The 20167-nt window shown below is 36.1% G+C and overlaps 1 protein-coding gene across 1 annotated transcript; it reads left to right on the top strand.

The window, feature by feature from the left end:
- Positions 1-2846: 2846 nt before the first annotated feature.
- Positions 2847-4944, top strand: LOC131647141 (putative 12-oxophytodienoate reductase 11). Its single transcript, XM_058917054.1, has 5 exons — positions 2847-3005; positions 3110-3381; positions 3518-3676; positions 3791-4398; positions 4656-4944. The coding sequence occupies exons 1-5, from the start codon at positions 2932-2934 to the stop codon at positions 4683-4685; spliced, it is 1143 nt and encodes a 380-aa protein (XP_058773037.1). The 5' UTR covers positions 2847-2931; the 3' UTR covers positions 4686-4944.
- The last annotated feature ends 15223 nt before the right edge of the window (positions 4945-20167 follow it).

Genomic DNA, 20167 nt, shown 5'->3' with positions numbered 1-20167 from the left:
AAACGATTCATATGTTTCGTAGATGCATCTACGGAACGTTCTGCAACTTCAGAAACACGAAAATGGCGTAAGTCACTAATCACATAGTTGAAAAAAAATCAATTTTTACCCCCTGGTCATCCGTTTTACACATTAAACACTACCTTCATTATCTCTAAATTATGTTTCTAAAAGTAACTAATGATTTCAACACCTAAAAATATACTAAAACTCTATTATAGAAAATACTCTAAAATATCTTGAAAACTAACCGATTAAATTGAGTTTTGAAGTTGTTGAAATGTGATAATCGTTGATGTTGACGTTAACGACCGAACTCGAGAGAAAAAAAGTAACTTTGATGGAAGTTTGATTTTTGAGTTGAGAGAATTTGGGAGTTTGAGAAGATGAAAAGTGGGTTTGTTCCGTAGATGCATCCACAGAACGACCAAACGATTCATATGTTTCGTAGATGCATCTACGGAATGTTCTGCAACTTCAGAAACGCAAAAATTGCGTAAGTCACTATTCACATTGTTGGAAAAATCAATTTTTACCCCCTGATCATCCGTTTTACACATTAAACACTACCTACATTATCTCTAAATTATGTTTCTAAAAGTAACTAATGATTTCAACACCTAAAAATCTACTCAAACTCTATTATAGGAAATACTCTAAAATAACTCAAAAACTCGAAAACTTATCGATTAAATTGAGTTTTGAAGTTGTTGAAATGTGTTGATCATTGATGTTGACGTTAACGGCCGAACTCGAGAGAAAAAAAACAAATTTGGTGGAAGTTTGATTTTTAAGTTAAGAGAATTTGGGAGTTCAAGAAGATGAAAAGTGAATGAGGGAGGAGAAGAGTCTGGCGCCAATACAGGGACGGATTTACCCTTTACATATTGGGGTCAAGTGACCCCACTTCTTTTAGTGAAAATCAACCAGTAATTAAATATGCATAGGTTCTGACCCCACATAAAATGTTTAATTGCCCCCTCACCATTCAATTAATTACACTGCAAACAAATAACTACTGATATATTAAAAGAATTATTATTTTTAAATAAGATTGGGCCTTGTGTGCATAAGTACATTATCCTTAGAGTTAGACGGTTTCTAATTTACAAAATATACTTGAATTAATCTCTCTCACATTGAGTAAAATATTAAATAATGCAATGTAGTTGAATACCATGTAATTTTTCTAATCAATTTTTCATATTTTCCTCTATCATTAAATTGTTAGATTTTAAAAAATAGAATAAAAAAATGTGAAGCAAAATAAATGTTAATATACCACAAATTTATGAAATATGATATTTTCTAATTTCACGTAATAAATAATTTAATTTACAACCGAAATTATGAAATATGGTATTTTATAATTTCATAAATATTTTAAATTAAAATCATATTAAAAACACAACTCGTGTTTATATATATATATATATATTAACATTTTGACCCCACCTACTAAAATTTCTGGATCCGTCCCTGCGCCAATATAACATCAACTGTTTTCGTAGATGCATCGCTGAAATTCTTCCGTAGATGCACCTACGGAACAAAACAACTTTAAAACAAAAAAAAAAGTGTTTCCAGAGGTACATCTACGTAAATAGGGACATTTTTGGTAACACGCATGGGGCATGAGAGACCCCAGGGGTGAGGTTAGAAATTCTCTATAGAAATTGGTGATTATTAGGTTGAGAGATTAATTAAGTCCCTCTCTCACCCGGTACCACATTTACTAAACCATTAGATTGAATGGATTCATAAATTTTATCATACATCACACACATTGGATTCTATATTTTTCCCCCCTTTTTTGAGTTTCTCCTCCTTCATTTTTACCGTCTTTTTACATTTTTGCGTAGATCAAGTAATATTTTATCAACTCAAATAAGTAGACATTAAATCCTTTCATATTTACCATGAATCTAGCTGAAACTGAGATGGTGTTATAAATTAAGACAAATAGTTACTAAGATGTTGGAAAGGACAAAAGAAGCTTTTGTTTTTTTTTTTTGTCTCCAATTAATTTGATCAGAAGATCGGTTTTGGAATTTGGCAAGAGTTAGTCTAACATTTAATGGGTTGTTGTTTGATTAATATGAATACATTGAAATAAAAAAACTTTGTGAATCAACTTTTGCACCCTCCACTTATAAATAAATACATCAAATAATTTAAAAATTATTACATTCCTAAAACCTTTTTATTGGACCAAAATTATTTTATCTACTTTATTACAATCATAATCATAGGCACTATATCTATAATATAAGAAAATTAATAGCTTTGTAAATGAGACTTTAAACAAAAATGAAGTTTATATACGGGAAAAAATTTATTATTGATTTAAATATTTTTATATACGAGAAATGATATTTATGATCATATATTTTTAATCCAAAAATGGTATAAGAGAAAAAATTTATTATTTACCTAAATATTTTTATATACGTAATAATCAATTATTTATCTAAATATCTTTTTCTATTTTAACATTTTATTTAAAATAAATAATTTAAAATACGCGTAACAGAACAAAACCCGTGCGTATGCACGAGTTTCTTAGTAGTTCACACGAACATCTCTTTTTTTCTTGTAAAAAAGTGTTTCCATATGAACATAACCGTTCCCTTTTAAATATATAGGGATCAGACAAAAAAAATCCAACTATAAATTAAATGGGAAAAGAAAGAATGTGGACGGTATAGTGGGAGAGATACAAAAAAAAATACCAATAAGCAATGTAACGCAATTGCCCACGTCACATGGTTGAATATTAGATTTTTTTCAATTTAAGGAAAATAGAGCTTTCTAGCACCAAAGTATACCACATAAACATAGTATAAATATCGATACTACCAACCAATTCTCTCTTCAAATTCATTTCTATACTTTGCCTTCTCAATTCTTAGTTATCATCGTTAATCTATAATGGGTGCTACCACTGCCAATTCCATCCCTCTTATTACACCATACAAGATGGGAAAATTCAATCTCTCTCACAGGTTGGTAAACGGTAACTACCATTTCAATTTTCGTTGTTATTTCAATTTCAATGCTTTGCTATTGCTAATTAGACAGACTCTTATTTCCAATTGTTTCATTTCAGAGTTGTTATGGCACCACTCACTAGGATGAGATCATACAACAATGTTCCTCAACCCATTGCTATCAACTACTACGCTCAGAGAGCATCTGAAGGTGGTCTTCTCATAGCAGAAGCTACTGGTGTCTCTGACACTGCTCAAGGCTATCCAAATACACCAGGTATTTGGACTAAGGAACAAGTGGAGGCATGGAAACCAATTGTAGATGCTGTTCATGCTAAAGGCAGTGTCTTTTTCTTACAGATTTGGCATGTTGGAAGAGTTTCAAATTCAAGTATGTAAATATTTTCTTACATGGTTAGCTTTTAACTAGCTAATCCATTTTTCTTTGCATGAATATATAAGCCACGCTTGTTATTTTCTCCTAATTATATTTTGCTGTTGATATTCCTTTCTTGTCAATTTAACAGCTTATCAACCAAATGGACAAGCACCGATATCTTCTACAGATAAGTCTCTCACAAGCAATGATGTACAAAAATTCACGGCACCCCGACGATTAAGGACAGATGAAATTCCTAATATTGTCAATGACTTCAGACTTGCTGCAAGAAATGCTATTGAAGCTGGTATGTTAATTGATCTTTACAAATTTATCTAACCCAGGAAAGGACTATTTGTTGCTTTAAACATCACTAGGTTTTGCAAATCTGCTAACATGCTCAATGTAATGCAAAATGCAGGCTTTGATGGTGTTGAAATCCATGGAGCTCATGGTTATCTACTGGATCAATTCATGAAAGATAAAGTGAATGATAGGACTGATGAATATGGTGGATCACTGGAAAATCGCTGTCGGTTTACATTAGAAGTTGTTGAAGCTGTTGCAAATGAGATAGGAGCAGATAAAGTTGGAATAAGATTATCACCATTTGCTGAATATGCAGAAAGTGGAGACTCCAATCCCAATGCCTTGGGACTTTATATAGCTAATGCCCTCAATAAGTATAATATTTTGTACTGTCACATGGTGGAACCAAGACTAATACATACCTTTGATCCGGTTGAAACCCCTCACAGTTTGGTGCCAATGAGAAAGGCTTTCAATGGAACTTTCATGGTTGCAGGAGGCTATAACAGACAAGATGGGAACAATGCAATAGCTGAAAACAGGGCGGATCTTGTTGTTTATGGTCGTTGGTTCATATCTAATCCAGATTTGCCAAAGAGATTTGCACTTGATGCTCCTCTCAACAAGTATAACAGAGAAACATTCTACATTCCTGATCCAGTTATTGGTTATACCGACTATCCTTTCTTGAATGACGAAACACATGTTATAGAATCCAAGGTTTGAACTTTCATATTAAATAAGCTTTTTTCCCTCTCACACATTGGTTATTGTGTAGTAAGTAAGTAGTAACTTACAGAAATTTGTTGCTGATAAGTAGTTTTTATTATTGATTCTTCTCATGCTTCTCTGATAGGACACACGGAGTTTAAAACTATAATGTATTTGGTATTTTTATAACATCTAATATTGTGTTAATATGAGAATTATTAGTGTGTTTAATGTGACTAATAATTTCTTTTTGTGCCCCATGTAAGAATCACCCTACTCAAAGAATGCAAAGTTAATTCAGAGAATCACCCTTACTACCAAAAAGTAGTATTTTGGAACCAAACTCAAAAATGGTGTATGCCCAGCCTAATTTAAATATGAACCAGTATGAACATCAAGAACGCAAAGCTACCTTCATGAATTATAAAAAATCAAGTTAGAATCATGCAAATCATAGTAAAACCCTCATGCAAGCAAAGCTACCTTCACGACTTGTAATATTGAAGACTTAATATAATACAATGGACAGCTCATGTTTCTATTTGCCTTCAATAATAATTAAATCAAGAATGTGCATGCAACACCTAATGTCCATATATTTACCGCCACAGAATATTCCTTTTTTAGCATCTGAATTTTTCAAAGGTTTGAAAGTGCACCCTCATGTGAGCTTGCATTATCAACTCTTATTGTAAACACATTTTCAAATTTCCATTCAATTAAACTCTTTTCAATCTCTTGTTCAATGGTCTCACTCTTGTAGTTCTTAATTTGGAAAAAGATTATAATTTGTTTGTGTAAAAGTAATGTTCAAAATCTCAAGTGATACATATAGGAAAAATCATGTTTCAGTACTGTAAAAAATCGGAGGAAGTTGGCGGTGACACCATAGCAGTTGAGGTTTTTACTTGCATGTTAATTAAAATCATGTTTCAGTAATGTAAAAAAATAATAAAACTCCTGTTTGAACTTTTTACTTGCATGTTAACTAAAAGCATTTTAAAAAAATTTAAAAACCACCAAGCAACACACAAAAATCTTGCGAAAGACACTTTTTTAGAAACAAGGCTCGCTAAGACAAGATCATGGGCGCGCTTATCGAGCATAGGCGGTAGAAGAATTCAAGGCTAATTTACTTCATAGTGAAGGAAAGGTTTATGTGTTAGTCGAAGATGAGTAGTGCACTTAGCGAGATAGGGAATTTAGGACAGTCTGTAAGGTGAGCTGACATTTCTTAACAAGGAAGAAGTAGGCTCTGTTAAGAAATGTGGTTGGGCCTAACTCAACCCTCAAAACCGGCTTGTAGGGTGAGGATTACCCCCACTTATAAGGACATGTTCAGGCCATATATATTGTCCGATGTGGGACTCTCAACACACCCCCTCACGCCCAGGACTAGACAACTGGAGCGTGAAAATAAATGGTGGGTGGCCCGATAGTGGAAACCATAGAAGGTGGCCCACCGGATCTGAAACGAGGCTCTTGATACCATGTTAAGAAATGTGGTTAGGCCTAACTCAACCCTACAAAACCGGCTAGTAGGGTGAGGATTGCCCCCACTTATAAGGACATGGTCAGGCCATATATTGTCCGATGTGGGACTCTTAACAGGCTCGCTAGGGAAAGATGGGTGGTGCGCTTAGAGAGCCTATCTTTTATAAGACTATAAATGGGGGTACCATTTTCAGTTCAAAGGGACTATAAATGGGGGTACCATTTTCAGTTCAAAGGGAGTTTTAGTGGATTCAATGCAGTACATAAAGAAAGTAGGTTCACCTTAAATATCTACAGGGGAGAATAAAGATAAGAAGCATGAAGGCGGAAGCGCTGCTCAAGAAGTCCATGTAAATGTTATTCACATTATTTCTTCTAGGATTTAATTGTAAAGCTACAATTAATAAGCGTAACTTTTGATGATTATTCATTTTTAATGTTTATTTTGGATTAGCTACCTAAATCATATTTTCATGGTATGAATTGACATTCGAGAGGTACTAATTGTTACCAGATCCATGCATCCATCTGTTGAATGCTAAAGTTTATAGATAGGGTTATGTCTGATATCTGCACGAATAACGATATTGGTGAAATGGCGAAATGATATATGCATTCACTATTGAAACATAATGTTGTTCGATTGGTTAAAAGGGTGAAAGGTCGTCTATCAGGTAGTATATCTGATCTCACGTTGTTGACTTAGAGATGAGCTACGATCAGAGCAACAAGTGGGAATATTAATAACTGAGTAGAAGAACATATTACTGACCAATGGTTATACATGAGAATAAGGATGATAAAATCTAACTCCAGCAAGTTTTTTCACTGTTAACACAAAAATCTCAATTTTTTCTATAATTTCATTTTCACAACAAACCACTCTAAACAACCTTTTGCTTATAATCATAGAAACTATTGAACAGTATTTAAAACACTACCAGTAAATGTGGATATGATAATATATGTGCTTGATTTTGTATTACGACACTAGTCCTCTCAAAGGAAAAATCTTTATAGCTAATTCAATATTTAATAATTGAAGCTTAAACCATAATTTGTGTGCACGTGTGTGGCGAAATGATATATATAGCCAGATGACTCTTATTCATATATATATATATATATATATATATATATATATATATATATATATATATATATATATATATATATATATATATATATATATATATATATATATATATATATATATATATATATATATATATATATATATATAACCAGAAGACTCTTGTTCACCTATGTTTGCCAATTACGTAAACTTCACAGTGAAATTAAATGGATGATTATAATACACTAATAACTTATGTATTTAAATTAACTCATATGTTTAAATAACATTTATGTTTAATTTGAATTAATCATTGTTGATCTAACTTTAATGCAATTAGTCAACACATGAACTTCAACTTACTGCAACTCTTTATCTTTCATCTAATAATCGTTCACATACTCATAATGACAATCAGAAAGACAAAAGACTGATACGCCAACTTTTTTACTTTCACCTCAAGTAATAACTTCATTTCATGTACGTTTTGAAGTCAAGATGAAGTGGTTGAAAAATGAGAGCAAAAATGGAGTTTTTTCAATGTAAGTAGAATGCACATAGTGATCCCTCAAAGTTTACTTTAGTTTTCATTACTTGCTTTTAATCACCCATGAATATTTTAAAGGATACATCCACCTATATTGATAGGCGTGCCTAACATAGCTTCATATACGAGATGCAACACTAAATTTTCCATAAAATCAAAGAAACCCTAAGGGAAACCTTTCTCTAGTTTACAAAGAATGGTTGGAATATTTAAATCCATTTAAATAAGTTTATCCATTCACTCAATTCACAAGTCTTTTAAAAAACTTGGTTGAGTTCAGTCAATGGATTTAAAGAATGACTTGGCAATGAATTAAACACAATTGAAAGTAAATGTTCCATAAAAGCATGACAATCATGACTTTTCATCTCTTGTAACCTACGAATGTTGACATCAACACACCTTCTAAGTTAGAAGAGTATTTTTCTGACATCCTCAACTCTTTTAGCATCTGAGAAACATATTTTGCTTCATCAAAAGTTAGATAAAAATTGGCCTTTGTTGAAAGAGTATTGTGGTGTACTTTTCGTTTATATCGTATCCACAGGGATTATTGCGATATCACCGCCGTTCTATAGCCTATTTTGTCGTGAGTTAATGTTACTTTAAGTTTGGGTTTGCAAAAAATCATTCAACACTTTTAGTAGCAAAGAGTAAAATAATGAAAGTTCTAAGTTAAAGAAAATGTATCAAGATTCGATTTCATCGACCTAAATTTGTATGTCTCCTTATAAATATACGTATATGAACATGGTAACGATCAACATAATTACGTATCGACGCCTATATCATCCGTGTCCGCAATGATATAGTTAGATTTACCGTATTGTTTAACCGACGATTTCTCCATCCTTTAAACAATACAAATAACGTTTTAAAACCGATACTAAGTAAACATCAAACGCTAAATCCATGTCTGCAATTTATAGTTTGATAGATGATAAAGTTAGATCTAGATACAAATATTGATGTCTCAAACACTTATACCAAAGAAAATCTTTACTTAACAAACTAAACCATCTATATTAATCATCACATGTTCATACATAATATATTCACAAGAAAACATACAAAAAGCTAGGAAGATTACATCTTATCTTGATACAAAAGAGATTTAGCTATCCATGAGAATGGTAGCTTGCTCAAGAAGTAAAGGATGAAGATCAACAAGCATCAAAGGCGATTAATCGACGATCAAGGCTTCTAATATTCAACTCTTAGTTTGCTACAATGTTTAGGGTTTATGAGCTCTTAAGAATGTCAAGTCCTTTCCAAAAATCAGAATTACTCTTTATATAGTAAAACAATTTTCTGTCCAGGGCGCGTCGCGCCCTCCAGCGCGCTTCGCGCCATTACACTTAAGAAATATAAACCGCCAATGCGCGTGACGCGCGCAACTCTCTGCTTTGAAGCTCCAAAATATCTTGCCCAGGGCGCGACGCGCCTTCATCTCCGCGCGACGCGCGCATACTTCTGCCCAGCACTCTCTTATCATGGTCAAAACAAGCTCCAAACTTCTCAAAAATGGCTAAAACCTACAAAATCACAACTAAAACACATATTATCATTAAAAGAAAGCTTAAAATTATAAACTATAAATAATTATCTAAAACTTCAGGGAATTGTACGAATATACGATAAAAAACGGCCGAAAGGTGCCATTAATTAAACTAAATATTAACACTATTTGGCACCTAACAACTCTCCCCAACTTAAACTCTTGTTTGTCCTCAAACAAAACAATGATAAATTACCGGGAACACAAAATTTCACAAATGAAACAACCAGGCAGAAACAAGAACAATTGAGTGGTTCAAATTCCCACAGTACACAAAGATCAATCCTTACCAGTTTTCATCAAAGCACCATGATAACAATGCTAGTCCTATATACAAATTTTATGTCAAAAATTCCACAAGCAAAAGAAGTTCAAGAATGAATCACACCTACGCACTTCTCTATTGAGAGAACAAAAATGGAGGATCCTAACACTCACCAGTCAATGACGCAAACCTACCGAATTAATTATGAACTCATCTAAGCACAGAATAAATAAAAAGTATATAAGCATGAATCACTAAGGACTTTAGGGTTGTAGCTTGGCTCGGTTAACAAGGAAGTGTCATATCTCACGGCCATTGAATCGAAAGGGTCAATACCTAAGAGATCATTCAAATACATTTACATCCACACCTCCTTATCAACCAATCACAAAAATTTATTGCTCAAGAGCTCACCTTTTTAATTTAAAGGAAAACTAGCTATATACAAAGCTTTTTTTTTTCTCTTGAGCAATCACTTATTTTCTTCTTATCACCAAAACAACCAAAATTTTTTATTCTCCCCAACTTGAATATTACCACCACATAATCACGAATGCTCTCTATTCTAGGGCGAAAATGAATCATTCCTAACCACATTTCATGGTACTCTTCAAGGTTAAAAGAAAGTCATCAAGATTCAGATCAAAAATCGGCAACTATAAACAAGGAAATGATACCGATTGAATCTTGGCAAAACGGCTCAAAGTGGTTATCAAATACTCACACACCCACCGGGTAGGTTACATTTGGATTGGAAGTTTTTCTCATAGTGCAGAACAAAACGCCTTGATCACTTTCATGCTTAACACAATTTAATAATAAATGCAAGATTAATCATAATAAAAACGAGTTAAAACGCACATTGCTGGTATCCAGCACAATTTATTATATATCTACACAGTGGAAAGTCTCCTCACAACTACAGCTAGGCTAAAGTGATTCACAATTGAACTAATTTTATCAACAGAAATTAATGACAACTAATTTGTATAATTAAAAGCATCAGAATCAACGGTAACTTGATAAACAAAACGATAAAGGATGTACCTTGCACGTACACTTTTCAACTTATATCATCACCACTCAAATTGCGTTGCATCACCCAAATTCATCGTGACAACAAAAATTCATGTTCCAACTAATTAATCATCAGGACAACTTATTAAAATTAATCATATCTTAAATATAAACACTAAAAAAAATATAAAACTACTTAAAAATAAATAAGTGCGATAAATAAAGTAAACTGAACTTATATATATAAAAAGCCAAAAAAACCACACCAAACCGGTGTTAACTATCCAAAAGGCGTAAAATTAGCCTTTCAAAGTACCTCATCCAACAGGATGGAACAAAATTAAAACAAAGTAAAAATTGTTCTAACATAAAACTAAAAACAATAAAAATAACAATAAAGCAGTAAAGCAAAACTACTCCTCATCAGAAGTATCCTCATCATCATCAGCCATCCCCTCCTCAGGATCTGGCCTGCCCTCAGGCCATGAAGCATAAGCAGATAAATCATCCCTGGAACCAACAGGCTGCTGCAGAGAAAGCTGCCGGAGAGAATCCTGCAAAAACATAAACGCTCTCTGATGCGCCATATGCATCTGATAGTTCCAATCACTTGCATCACCATACTGAGGACCAGCAGGCGGTGCAGCAGCAACCGGAACAGCTTGAGAAGCATCGGGAAGGTCAGGTGTATTAGCAGCAGCACCAAAAGGACGACCTCCAGGCAAACAGTACCTGTTAGCAAAAATATCATCTATAACACCATCCATGGGAATCATACCACCAGATGGAAATCGGACACCAGCCTTCCTGCATAAACCCATAATTAATCCAGGAAAAATCAACCTACATTTGACCCCATCACCATGAAGAGTCCCATTCAGGGCGACTCTTTTCAGCTCATTCGCCACAATCCTAGACACATCAATGTTATCACCATTCAAAATACCCTGAACCAAACCTGCAGTATCAATGGTGAGGGAGGAAGTGTGACTCCGTGGCCTAATGTTGTAAAGGACCACCGAAGTCACCAACTGAGCCTCCTCCGTCAACTGACTACGAGTAAAAGTCTTTAGCAGCCCAGCTTTAGTCAGAGTATAGGTGAAACCAGCCCTGCAAATCCTCTCCCTAATACTCTCCACGTCCCAGTTTCCTCTATTCAACCTGGGATGGTACTCACACTCTTCTACCAAAGCAAGAGGGTTATCCAGAAAATCAAAAATTGCTTCTTTGCTAAAGTCAATGGTCTTACCTCTCACCCACGTTCTAAACGGGTAAGCTTCAGTACCTAACCAACCGCTCGGAGGCAAGGCATTTGCATAGAATTCTCTGACAATCTCCACCTGATAGAATTTTGGTGGAGTGAACAACTTGTCCCAGCATGTTTCAGACAAAGCAGTCCACGCCCTTTGGAAGTGGTCGTGGTCAATAGGAACCACAGTGCGTTCACTCCACACAACTCGGCTTTCGAGCTCATGGTACCTCGCCTCTTTCTCCGGACCTTGAAACTTCGTCCGATCAAACCTGCCAGATTGTGAGGAAGATCCCTCACCAGAACCAGTCTTCTTTCTCTTTAAAAAGGGTGCCATTCCTGCACAATTTCAAATCAAACAAAACATACACAAATTGAAACAAAGTTAGCATAACCTCTATTTTAATAGCCTACATCAATCCACATTCATCATCAATCACAAAACAGACCCTATACAACTTCTTAGAATGCATAAAAAAAATTCAAAGTTTAACCCAGGGCGCGACGCGCGCTCTGCGAAACCCAGAAAATTTCTTCAGAAATCTGCAAAACAGAAGAGGAGAACAAGTTTCTCCTCCTTTCTAAAGGTTCCAGCACACAATATATACATCAATAACATGTTTTCTACCCTAGTTTTTCAAAATCTATAAAAAAAATCCTAAATCTAAAAACCTAAACATCTAAAACTATATTAATGGAAATAGAAGAGAAGAACAAGCATACCTTTGATGATGATGACAATGGGGCAACGAAAAAAGTGAGGAAATGCACAAGAAGTTAAGAGCAAGTGTGTGTTTGTTCTTTTTCTTTTCTTGGAACAAAAAGGAGAAAGGGCAAGAATGGAGGCAAAACCTCCAAAAACCCTAAATCTCAATTCTGCAAATGAAATGGGTCGGGCCCAGCATGGGTGGGCCCAAATCAAAATTATTTTTTTCCAAAAATATACACCCGCGCGACGCGCGAAGAATCGGCGCGACGCGCCCTCATCTCTGCCTGGAAGGGGTCCTTGAGTTCACATAGCGCGCGACGCGCGCATATGGGTGCGACGCGCGCTACACCAGAAACAACAGAAAAACTGCATTGTTTCAGCACGCCCAAAAATACCGGTAGATCGTTTTTGGCTCGACGACAACTCAAAAATCCCACCTGCATAAATAACACAAATACAAGTGAATATATACAACTTGGGGTGCCTCCCAAGAGCGCTTTGTTTAACGTCGGTCAGCTCGACGGTCAAAGGCAATCAAGGATCGCCAAACGATAAAACACAAGTTTCACGATTAAAATCGCTTCCTCGATAAACCTTCAACCTCTGACCATTAACTACCCACTCTTGGTTTGATTTTTGGTCCTCTATCACAATAGCCCCTTGGCTTCTCACTTCTTTGACCAAAAACGGTCCGGACCATTTCGACTTCAACTTTCCCGGAAAAAGTCTTAACCGGGAATTGAAGAGTAAAACTAATTGCCCTACCTTAAAGTCCTTCATTCTAACCTTACTATCATGATAGAATTTGGTCTTTTCCTTGTAAATTGAATTAGACTTATAGGCATGCAATCTCATCTCTTCCAACTCATTTAATTGGATTTTTCTTCTCTCTCCACACAACTTGTGGTCAAAATTCAAAAGCTTAAAGGCCCAATATGCCTTATGTTCTAATTCTACGGGAAGGTGGCAACTTTTACCATACACCATTTGGAATGGTGTAAGACCGATCGGTGCTTTGAAAGCGGTCCGATACGCCCACAAGGTTTCATCTAATTTCATTGACCAATCCTTCCTAGAGCTAGACACAGTTTTCTCAAGAATTCTCTTAATCTCTCTATTGGTCCTCTCAACTTGCCCATTAGTTTGTGGGTGATATGGAGTAGCTACCTTGTGTTTTACTCCATATTGCTCCAACACTTTTTCAAGCGGGGCATTACAGAAATGAGATCCACCATCACTAATTATCACTCTTGGCGAGCCAAACCGCGAAAATATATTTTTCTTCAAAAATTTGATCACGGTCTTACCATCCGCTTTGGGTGAAGCAATCACTTCCACCCATTTAGACACATAATCCACAGCTACTAAGATGTATTCATTTGACATTGAGGAAGGGAATGGTCCGACAAAGTCAATGCCCCAACAATCAAATACCTCTACTTCTACAATACTTTGGAGGGGCATTTCCTCTCTTTTCCCAATTCCACCAGTTCTTTGACAACTGTCGCATGAGGCAACATGGTGGTAAGCATCTTTGAACAAAGTAGGCCACCAAAATCCCGATTGAAGGACTTTTGTGGCCGTACGCAAACCATTGAAATGACCACCATAAGGCGAATTGTGGCAATGCCACAAAATGCTTTTTGTTTCGTCATCCGCGACACATCTTCTCAAAAGATTGTCACTACTCAACTTAAACAAGTGAGACTCATCCCAAACATAAAAATTTGCATCGTTCAAAAACTTTTTTCTTTGATTCCAAGTTAGATCCTCTGGTATCCAGCCAGATGCTTTGTGGTTAGCCATATCTGCGAACCAGGGTCTAACTTCTTGTACCATGTACAGTTTTTCATCTGGGAATTATTCCCTCACCTCTTTTTCATTGTTTGTCACCTCGGTATTCACTAACCGAGACAAATGATCCGCAATCAAATTTTCGGTACCTTTCTTATCTCTCACTTCAAGATCAAATTCTTGAAGCAAAAGAATCCACCGAATAAGCCTCTGTTTTGAATCAGGCTTGGTGAGAAGATATTTGATTGCGGCATGATCAGTATAACACACCACTTTAGAACCAATGAGGTAAGAGCGAAACTTTTCCAATGCGAATACAATTGCGAGCAATTCTTTTTCGGTAGTGGCATAGTTAACCTGTGCCTCATTTAAAACTTTGCTCGCATAATGTATAGCATGGAATTGTTTGTTCTTCCTTTGGCCTAAGACCGCACCAACCGCATAGTCACTAGCATCGCACATGAGTTCAAACTCAAGCGACCATTTAGGAGCGACAATTATGGGTGTGGTGGTCAAATTTTCTTTAAGTTCTAGGAAAGCTTTTAGACATGATTCATCAAAATTAAATTCCATACCTTTGTTGAGCAAATTACTCAAAGGCTTTGCGACCTTGGAGAAATCCTTGATGAATCTTCTATAGAACCCAGCATGTCCCAAAAAGCTCCTTATGCCTTTCACATTCACCGGAGGGGGAAGCTTTTCAATAACCTCGATTTTTGCCGGATCGACCTCAAGCCCCTTTGAAGATACCTTGTGGCCAAGAACAATCCCATCCGTTACCATGAAAGTGCATTTCTCCCAGTTGAGAACCAAATTTGTTTCAATACATCTTTCCATCACCACATCAAGGTTTTTCAAGCACAAGTCAAATGACGACCCGTACACAGAAAAATCATCCATGAACACCTCGATGCTTTTCTCGATCAAATCTGAGAAGATAGCTTGCATGCACCTTTGAAATGTTGCGGGAGCATTACATAGTCCAAATGGCATTCTTCGGTATGCGAAAACGCCAAAAGGACATGTAAAAGCAGTTTTCTCGTGGTCCGCCGGATTCACTGATATTTGATTGTATCCCGAATAACCATCCAAGAAACAATAGAAATTTCTTCCGGCTAACCTCTCTAACATTTGATCCATAAAAGGTAATGGAAAATGATCTTTTCTTGTTGCTTGGTTCAACCTCCTATAATCAATACACATACGCCACCCGGTCACCGCTCTCGAAGGAATCAACTCGTTCTTCTCATTTCTCACTACCGTCAACCCGCCCTTCTTAGGAACAACATGCACCGGGCTCACCCATTCGCTATCGGAGATGGGATAAATCATCCCCGCCTCTAATAACTTCACAACCTCTTTTCTAACAACTTCTTTCATGGTTGGATTCAATCGCCTTTGAGGTTGTGCTACGGGCCGAAAATCATCTTCTAACATAATCTTATGCATACAATAGGCCGGACTAATACCCTTCAAGTCGGATAAAACCCATCCTAATGCTTCTTGATTCTTTATCAATACTTCTTTCAATCGATGCTCTTCCTTGTTAGACAAACCACTATTAATGATTACCGGCTTAGTAGAATTGTCACCGAGAAACACGTATTTCAAGTGAGACGGTAACACATTCAACTCCACCTTTTGCTCTTCAACTTTAGGTTCATCCTTCAACTCTTCAATTTGAGTTTCAAATGGGTTCATCTCATCACAAGCCTCTAAATTTCTCAAGCAATCTTCAATTTCCTTCTCTTGATCTTTGGTGAGAACTTCAAGAGCTTCCATTAAAGTCTTCTCAAGAGGATTCGACAAGTGCATTTGATTCTCCACTTTCATAATAGCCCTTTCGGTAGCATCGATTCTAAAACAATCATCCTCATCACTCGGATGCTTGATGGCTTCAAAGAGATCAAGACATAATTCTTCATCTTGGTACCTTAATTTCATTAAGCCATCATCAATATCTATCATCATTCGGGCCGTCTTCATAAAAGGCCTTCCTAAGATCAATGGAATCTCAGGATCTTCTTCCATGTCTATGACAATAAAATCAACAGGATACCAAAATTTGTCAACCTTGACAAGCAAGTCTTCCGCAACTCCATGAGGATGAGCTGTGGATTTATCCGCTAATGATAACGTCATTCTTGTCGGCTTCAAATCGTTGATTCCTAATCTTCTCACCATAGACAATGGGATCAAATTAATGCTAGATCCGGTATCTACCAAACCTTTGCCTATGTGAACATTCCCAATAGACACCGGTAAGGTTACCCGCCCAGGATCATTTGATTTTATCGGAGTAGTGCGTTGAATTAACGCATTACAACAAGAGCTCACCGTTACTACCTCCGGATCCAAGAATCTTCTCTTCTTAGTGATGATGTCCTTGATGAATTTTGCATACATCGGCATTTTCTCTAATGCCTCGGAAAAGGGAACATTGATTTGTAACTTGCTAAAGATGTCCAAGAACCGAGCATAATGCTTTGCATCTTCTTTCTTTGACGGACCGGGAGGGTAAGGTAATTTCTTCACTTGTATAGAATCATCCATCTTCTTCTTTCCCTTCTCACTCACACTCAATTTTTTTCTCTCTTTTTCTACAACTTTCTCAAGAGTTTCTTTTTCCACTAATTCTTTCTCTTTCTCATTTTCAACTAAATCACCCTCAACATTTTTTTCTACTTCAATCAACCTATCTTTTTCACTCTCAACAATTTCCTCCTCAACTATCTCTCCTACACCCATATCAATATTTCTACCGCTACGAGTTAGAATTGACTTACAATGCTCACGAGGATTTTCTTGTGTAGTAGCCGGAAAAGGACCTTTGTTTTGATCGGCAAGTTGCTTTGACAATTGCCCGACTTGAGTTTCAAGATTCTTTATGGCGGCATCCGTACTCTTAATTTGCAATTGCATGAATTGGCTAAGAGTGTCCTCTATTGAAAGCTTTGATTGTTGAGGTTGTTGGTTGTAACCACCTTGATAAGGATTTTGACGATTCGATGGACCCGCTTCCGACCTCCATCCTTGTTGATAACCTTGATTACCTCTTTGTTGGTAACCTTGGTTATTGTTGTAAGGTTGTTGTTGTTGTCTCCTACCATAAACTTGATTAGGATTAGACAGATAATTCACCTCTTCACCCGGTGGAGGACAAAAACCTGTTTGATGGTCACCCCTACACAATTCACAACACATCACATGTTGATTTTTAGAAGGGCTCCCATTTATCTCTTTGATTTGTTGAGGGAGTTTTGACATTTGTTGAGTGAGCAATTCTACTTGTTGTGTCAATAACTTGTTTTGAGCAAGTATTGCATCACTAGTATTCAATTCAAGAACTCCAGGTTTTCTTTGCGATGCACTACGGTTGTGTTGCCCTTGATGATCATTCAAAGCCATCCTATAAATGATAGCAATTGCTTCTGCCGCAGTTTTTGACATCAACGAACCACCCGCGGTAGCATCTAAAAGAGTTTTTGGTTGAGGTTGGAGTCCATTTTTAAAGATATGGATTTGAGACAATTCATCAAACCCATGACCTTTGCATTTTCTAACCATGGACTTGAACCTCTCCCAGGCTTCATTGAGAGATTTATTCGAACCTTGAGAAAACACCGCAATAGAAGTTTTCGCTTCCATGAACTTATTGTGAGGAAAAAACCGATCCAAGAACTTCTCTTCTAACTCGTTCCAATTTGTCATGACATTATTTGGTTGATCAAGGTACCATTCCTTAGCTTTTCCAATTAAGGAATGAGGAAAGAGTCTCCTGAACACCTGTTCTTCTTGGTCTTCCGGAGCACCAATTGTTCCGGCGATCTCGTAGAACTTTGTTAGATGAGTAAATGGATCCTCGTGATCTGCCCCTGTGAACGGATTTTGGTATAATAATTGAAGTAACCCCGTCTTCATTTCGGAGTTTCTTCCATTGGCCTGATCACGAGCAAATTGTGCATTGAGACGAGGGCTGTTAACACATGGCCCTCGAGGTGGAGGATCCGCAGCCATTTCTTCCTCAACCAAGTTTTCAACCGGAGTTGAAGAAGAAGATGCTTCTTGTTGTTGTCTTCTTTCCCTAGCTAGTTGTCTCCTCCTACGAGTTTTGCTATTCTCTCTACGAGCAGTCCTCTCAATCTCAGGATCAAAAAGGAGTTAATCTGCAGGTATACGTCCTCGCATAAACTGTAATCTGAAAAACTAACCAAGCAAATTAACAAACACAAGGAAAATAAATTTAGAAACAAGATATTAATTATAAGACTCAATACAAAACAAACTATTGCAATGCTTGCAATATCTAAACAACAATCCCCGGCAACGGCGCCATTTTGTTGAAAGGGTATTGTGGTGTACTTTTCGTTTATATCGTATCCACAGGGATTATTGCGATATCACCGCCGTTCTATAGCCTATTTTGTCGTGAGTTAATGTTACTTTAAGTTTGGGTTTGCAAAAAATCATTCAACACTTTTAGTAGCAAAGAGTAAAATAATGAAAGTTCTAAGTTAAAGAAAATGTATCAAGATTCGATTTCATCGACCTAAATTTGTATGTCTCCTTATAAATATACGTATATGAACATGGTAACGATCAACATAATTACGTATCGACGCCTATATCATCCGTGTCCGCAATGATATAGTTAGATTTACCGTATTGTTTAACCGACGATTTCTCCATCCTTTAAACAATACAAATAACGTTTTAAAACCGATACTAAGTAAACATCAAACGCTAAATCCATGTCTGCAATTTATAGTTTGATAGATGATAAAGTTAGATCTAGATACAAATATTGATGTCTCAAACACTTATACCAAAGAAAATCTTTACTTAACTAACTAAACCATCTATATTAATCATCACATGTTCATACATAATATATTCACAAGAAAACATACAAAAAGCTAGGAAGATTACATCTTATCTTGATACAAAAGAGATTTAGCTATCCATGAGAATGGTAGCTTGCTCAAGAAGTAAAGGATGAAGATCAACAAGCATCAAAGGCGATTAATCGACGATCAAGGCTTCTAATCTTCAACTCTTAGTTTGCTACAGTGTTTAGGGTTTATGAGCTCTTAAGAATGTCAAGTCCTTTCCAAAAATCAGAATTACTCTTTATATAGTAAAACAATTTTCTGCCCAGGGCGCGTCGCGCCCTCCAGCGCGCTTCGCGCCCTCCAGCGCGCTTCGCGCCATTACACTTAAGAAATATAAACCGCCAATGCGCGTGACGCGCGCAACTCTCTGCTTTGAAGCTCTAAAATATCTTGCCCAGGGCACGACGCGCCCACATCTCCGCGCGACGCGCGCATACTTCTGCCCAACACTCTCTTATCATGGTCAAAACAAGCTCCAAACTTCTCAAAAATGGCTAAAACCTACAAAATCACAACTAAAACACATATTATCATTAAAAGAAAGCTTAAAATTATAAACTATAAATAATTATCTAAAACTTCAGGGAATTGTACGAATATACGATAAAAAACGGTCGAAAGGTGCCATTAATTAAACTAAATATTAACACTATTTGGCACCTAACAGCCTTCGATTTTAACAATTTTCCATTTAGCAGAGGTTGTAGCTCCAAGTCGGATCTATTAGAATAAAGGGCCAAATCTTGTCTAGTCTTCTCATTATTTATATTTTTACCCATGACATTCATAAATGTGTTAAGTATATTGTTAAAACAATTATTTTCAATATGTATAAAATTTAAATTATCTCTAAATAAATTTGAGAAAGTTTATTTTCAATATGAACAATTACGCTCTTAACTTGAGAAAGGTTGTTTAATTAAGTCTGAATCAGAGACTAATTCTTCTAATGAAGATATTGACATGATCTATGAATCATCATCATATTATTCCTTTGATAATTCTGACAATAATAATTGTCAATGTAATCAAATTGATTACTGGAAGTCTATTGTTGACATGAATGGTCTTAATGTTCTTACTACAGAACAAGATGAAGCCATAAAGGCTATTGAGTCTATCTCAGATAATAAGCTTAAAAGAAAAATGCTTGAAGTTTTAATTCAAGAAAATTCTAA

The sequence above is a fragment of the Vicia villosa genome, linkage group LG2 (genome assembly GCF_029867415.1).
Source record: "Vicia villosa cultivar HV-30 ecotype Madison, WI linkage group LG2, Vvil1.0, whole genome shotgun sequence".
Lineage (NCBI taxonomy): Eukaryota > Viridiplantae > Streptophyta > Magnoliopsida > Fabales > Fabaceae > Vicia > Vicia villosa.
The sequence above is the reverse complement of the archived record's forward strand: the minus strand, read 5'-3'. Positions and strand labels throughout refer to the sequence as shown.

Excerpts from the sequence above, each read along its gene's own strand:
- LOC131647141 (XM_058917054.1), top strand. The coding sequence starts at position 2,932 with ATGGGTGCTACCACTGCCAATTCCATCCCTCTTATTACACCATACAAG. Across the intron at positions 3,006-3,109 it reads AAATTCAATCTCTCTCACAG|AGTTGTTATGGCACCACTCA; the intron begins GTTGGTAAACGG and ends GTTTCATTTCAG. Across the intron at positions 3,677-3,790 it reads AAGAAATGCTATTGAAGCTG|GCTTTGATGGTGTTGAAATC; the intron begins GTATGTTAATTG and ends TGCAAAATGCAG.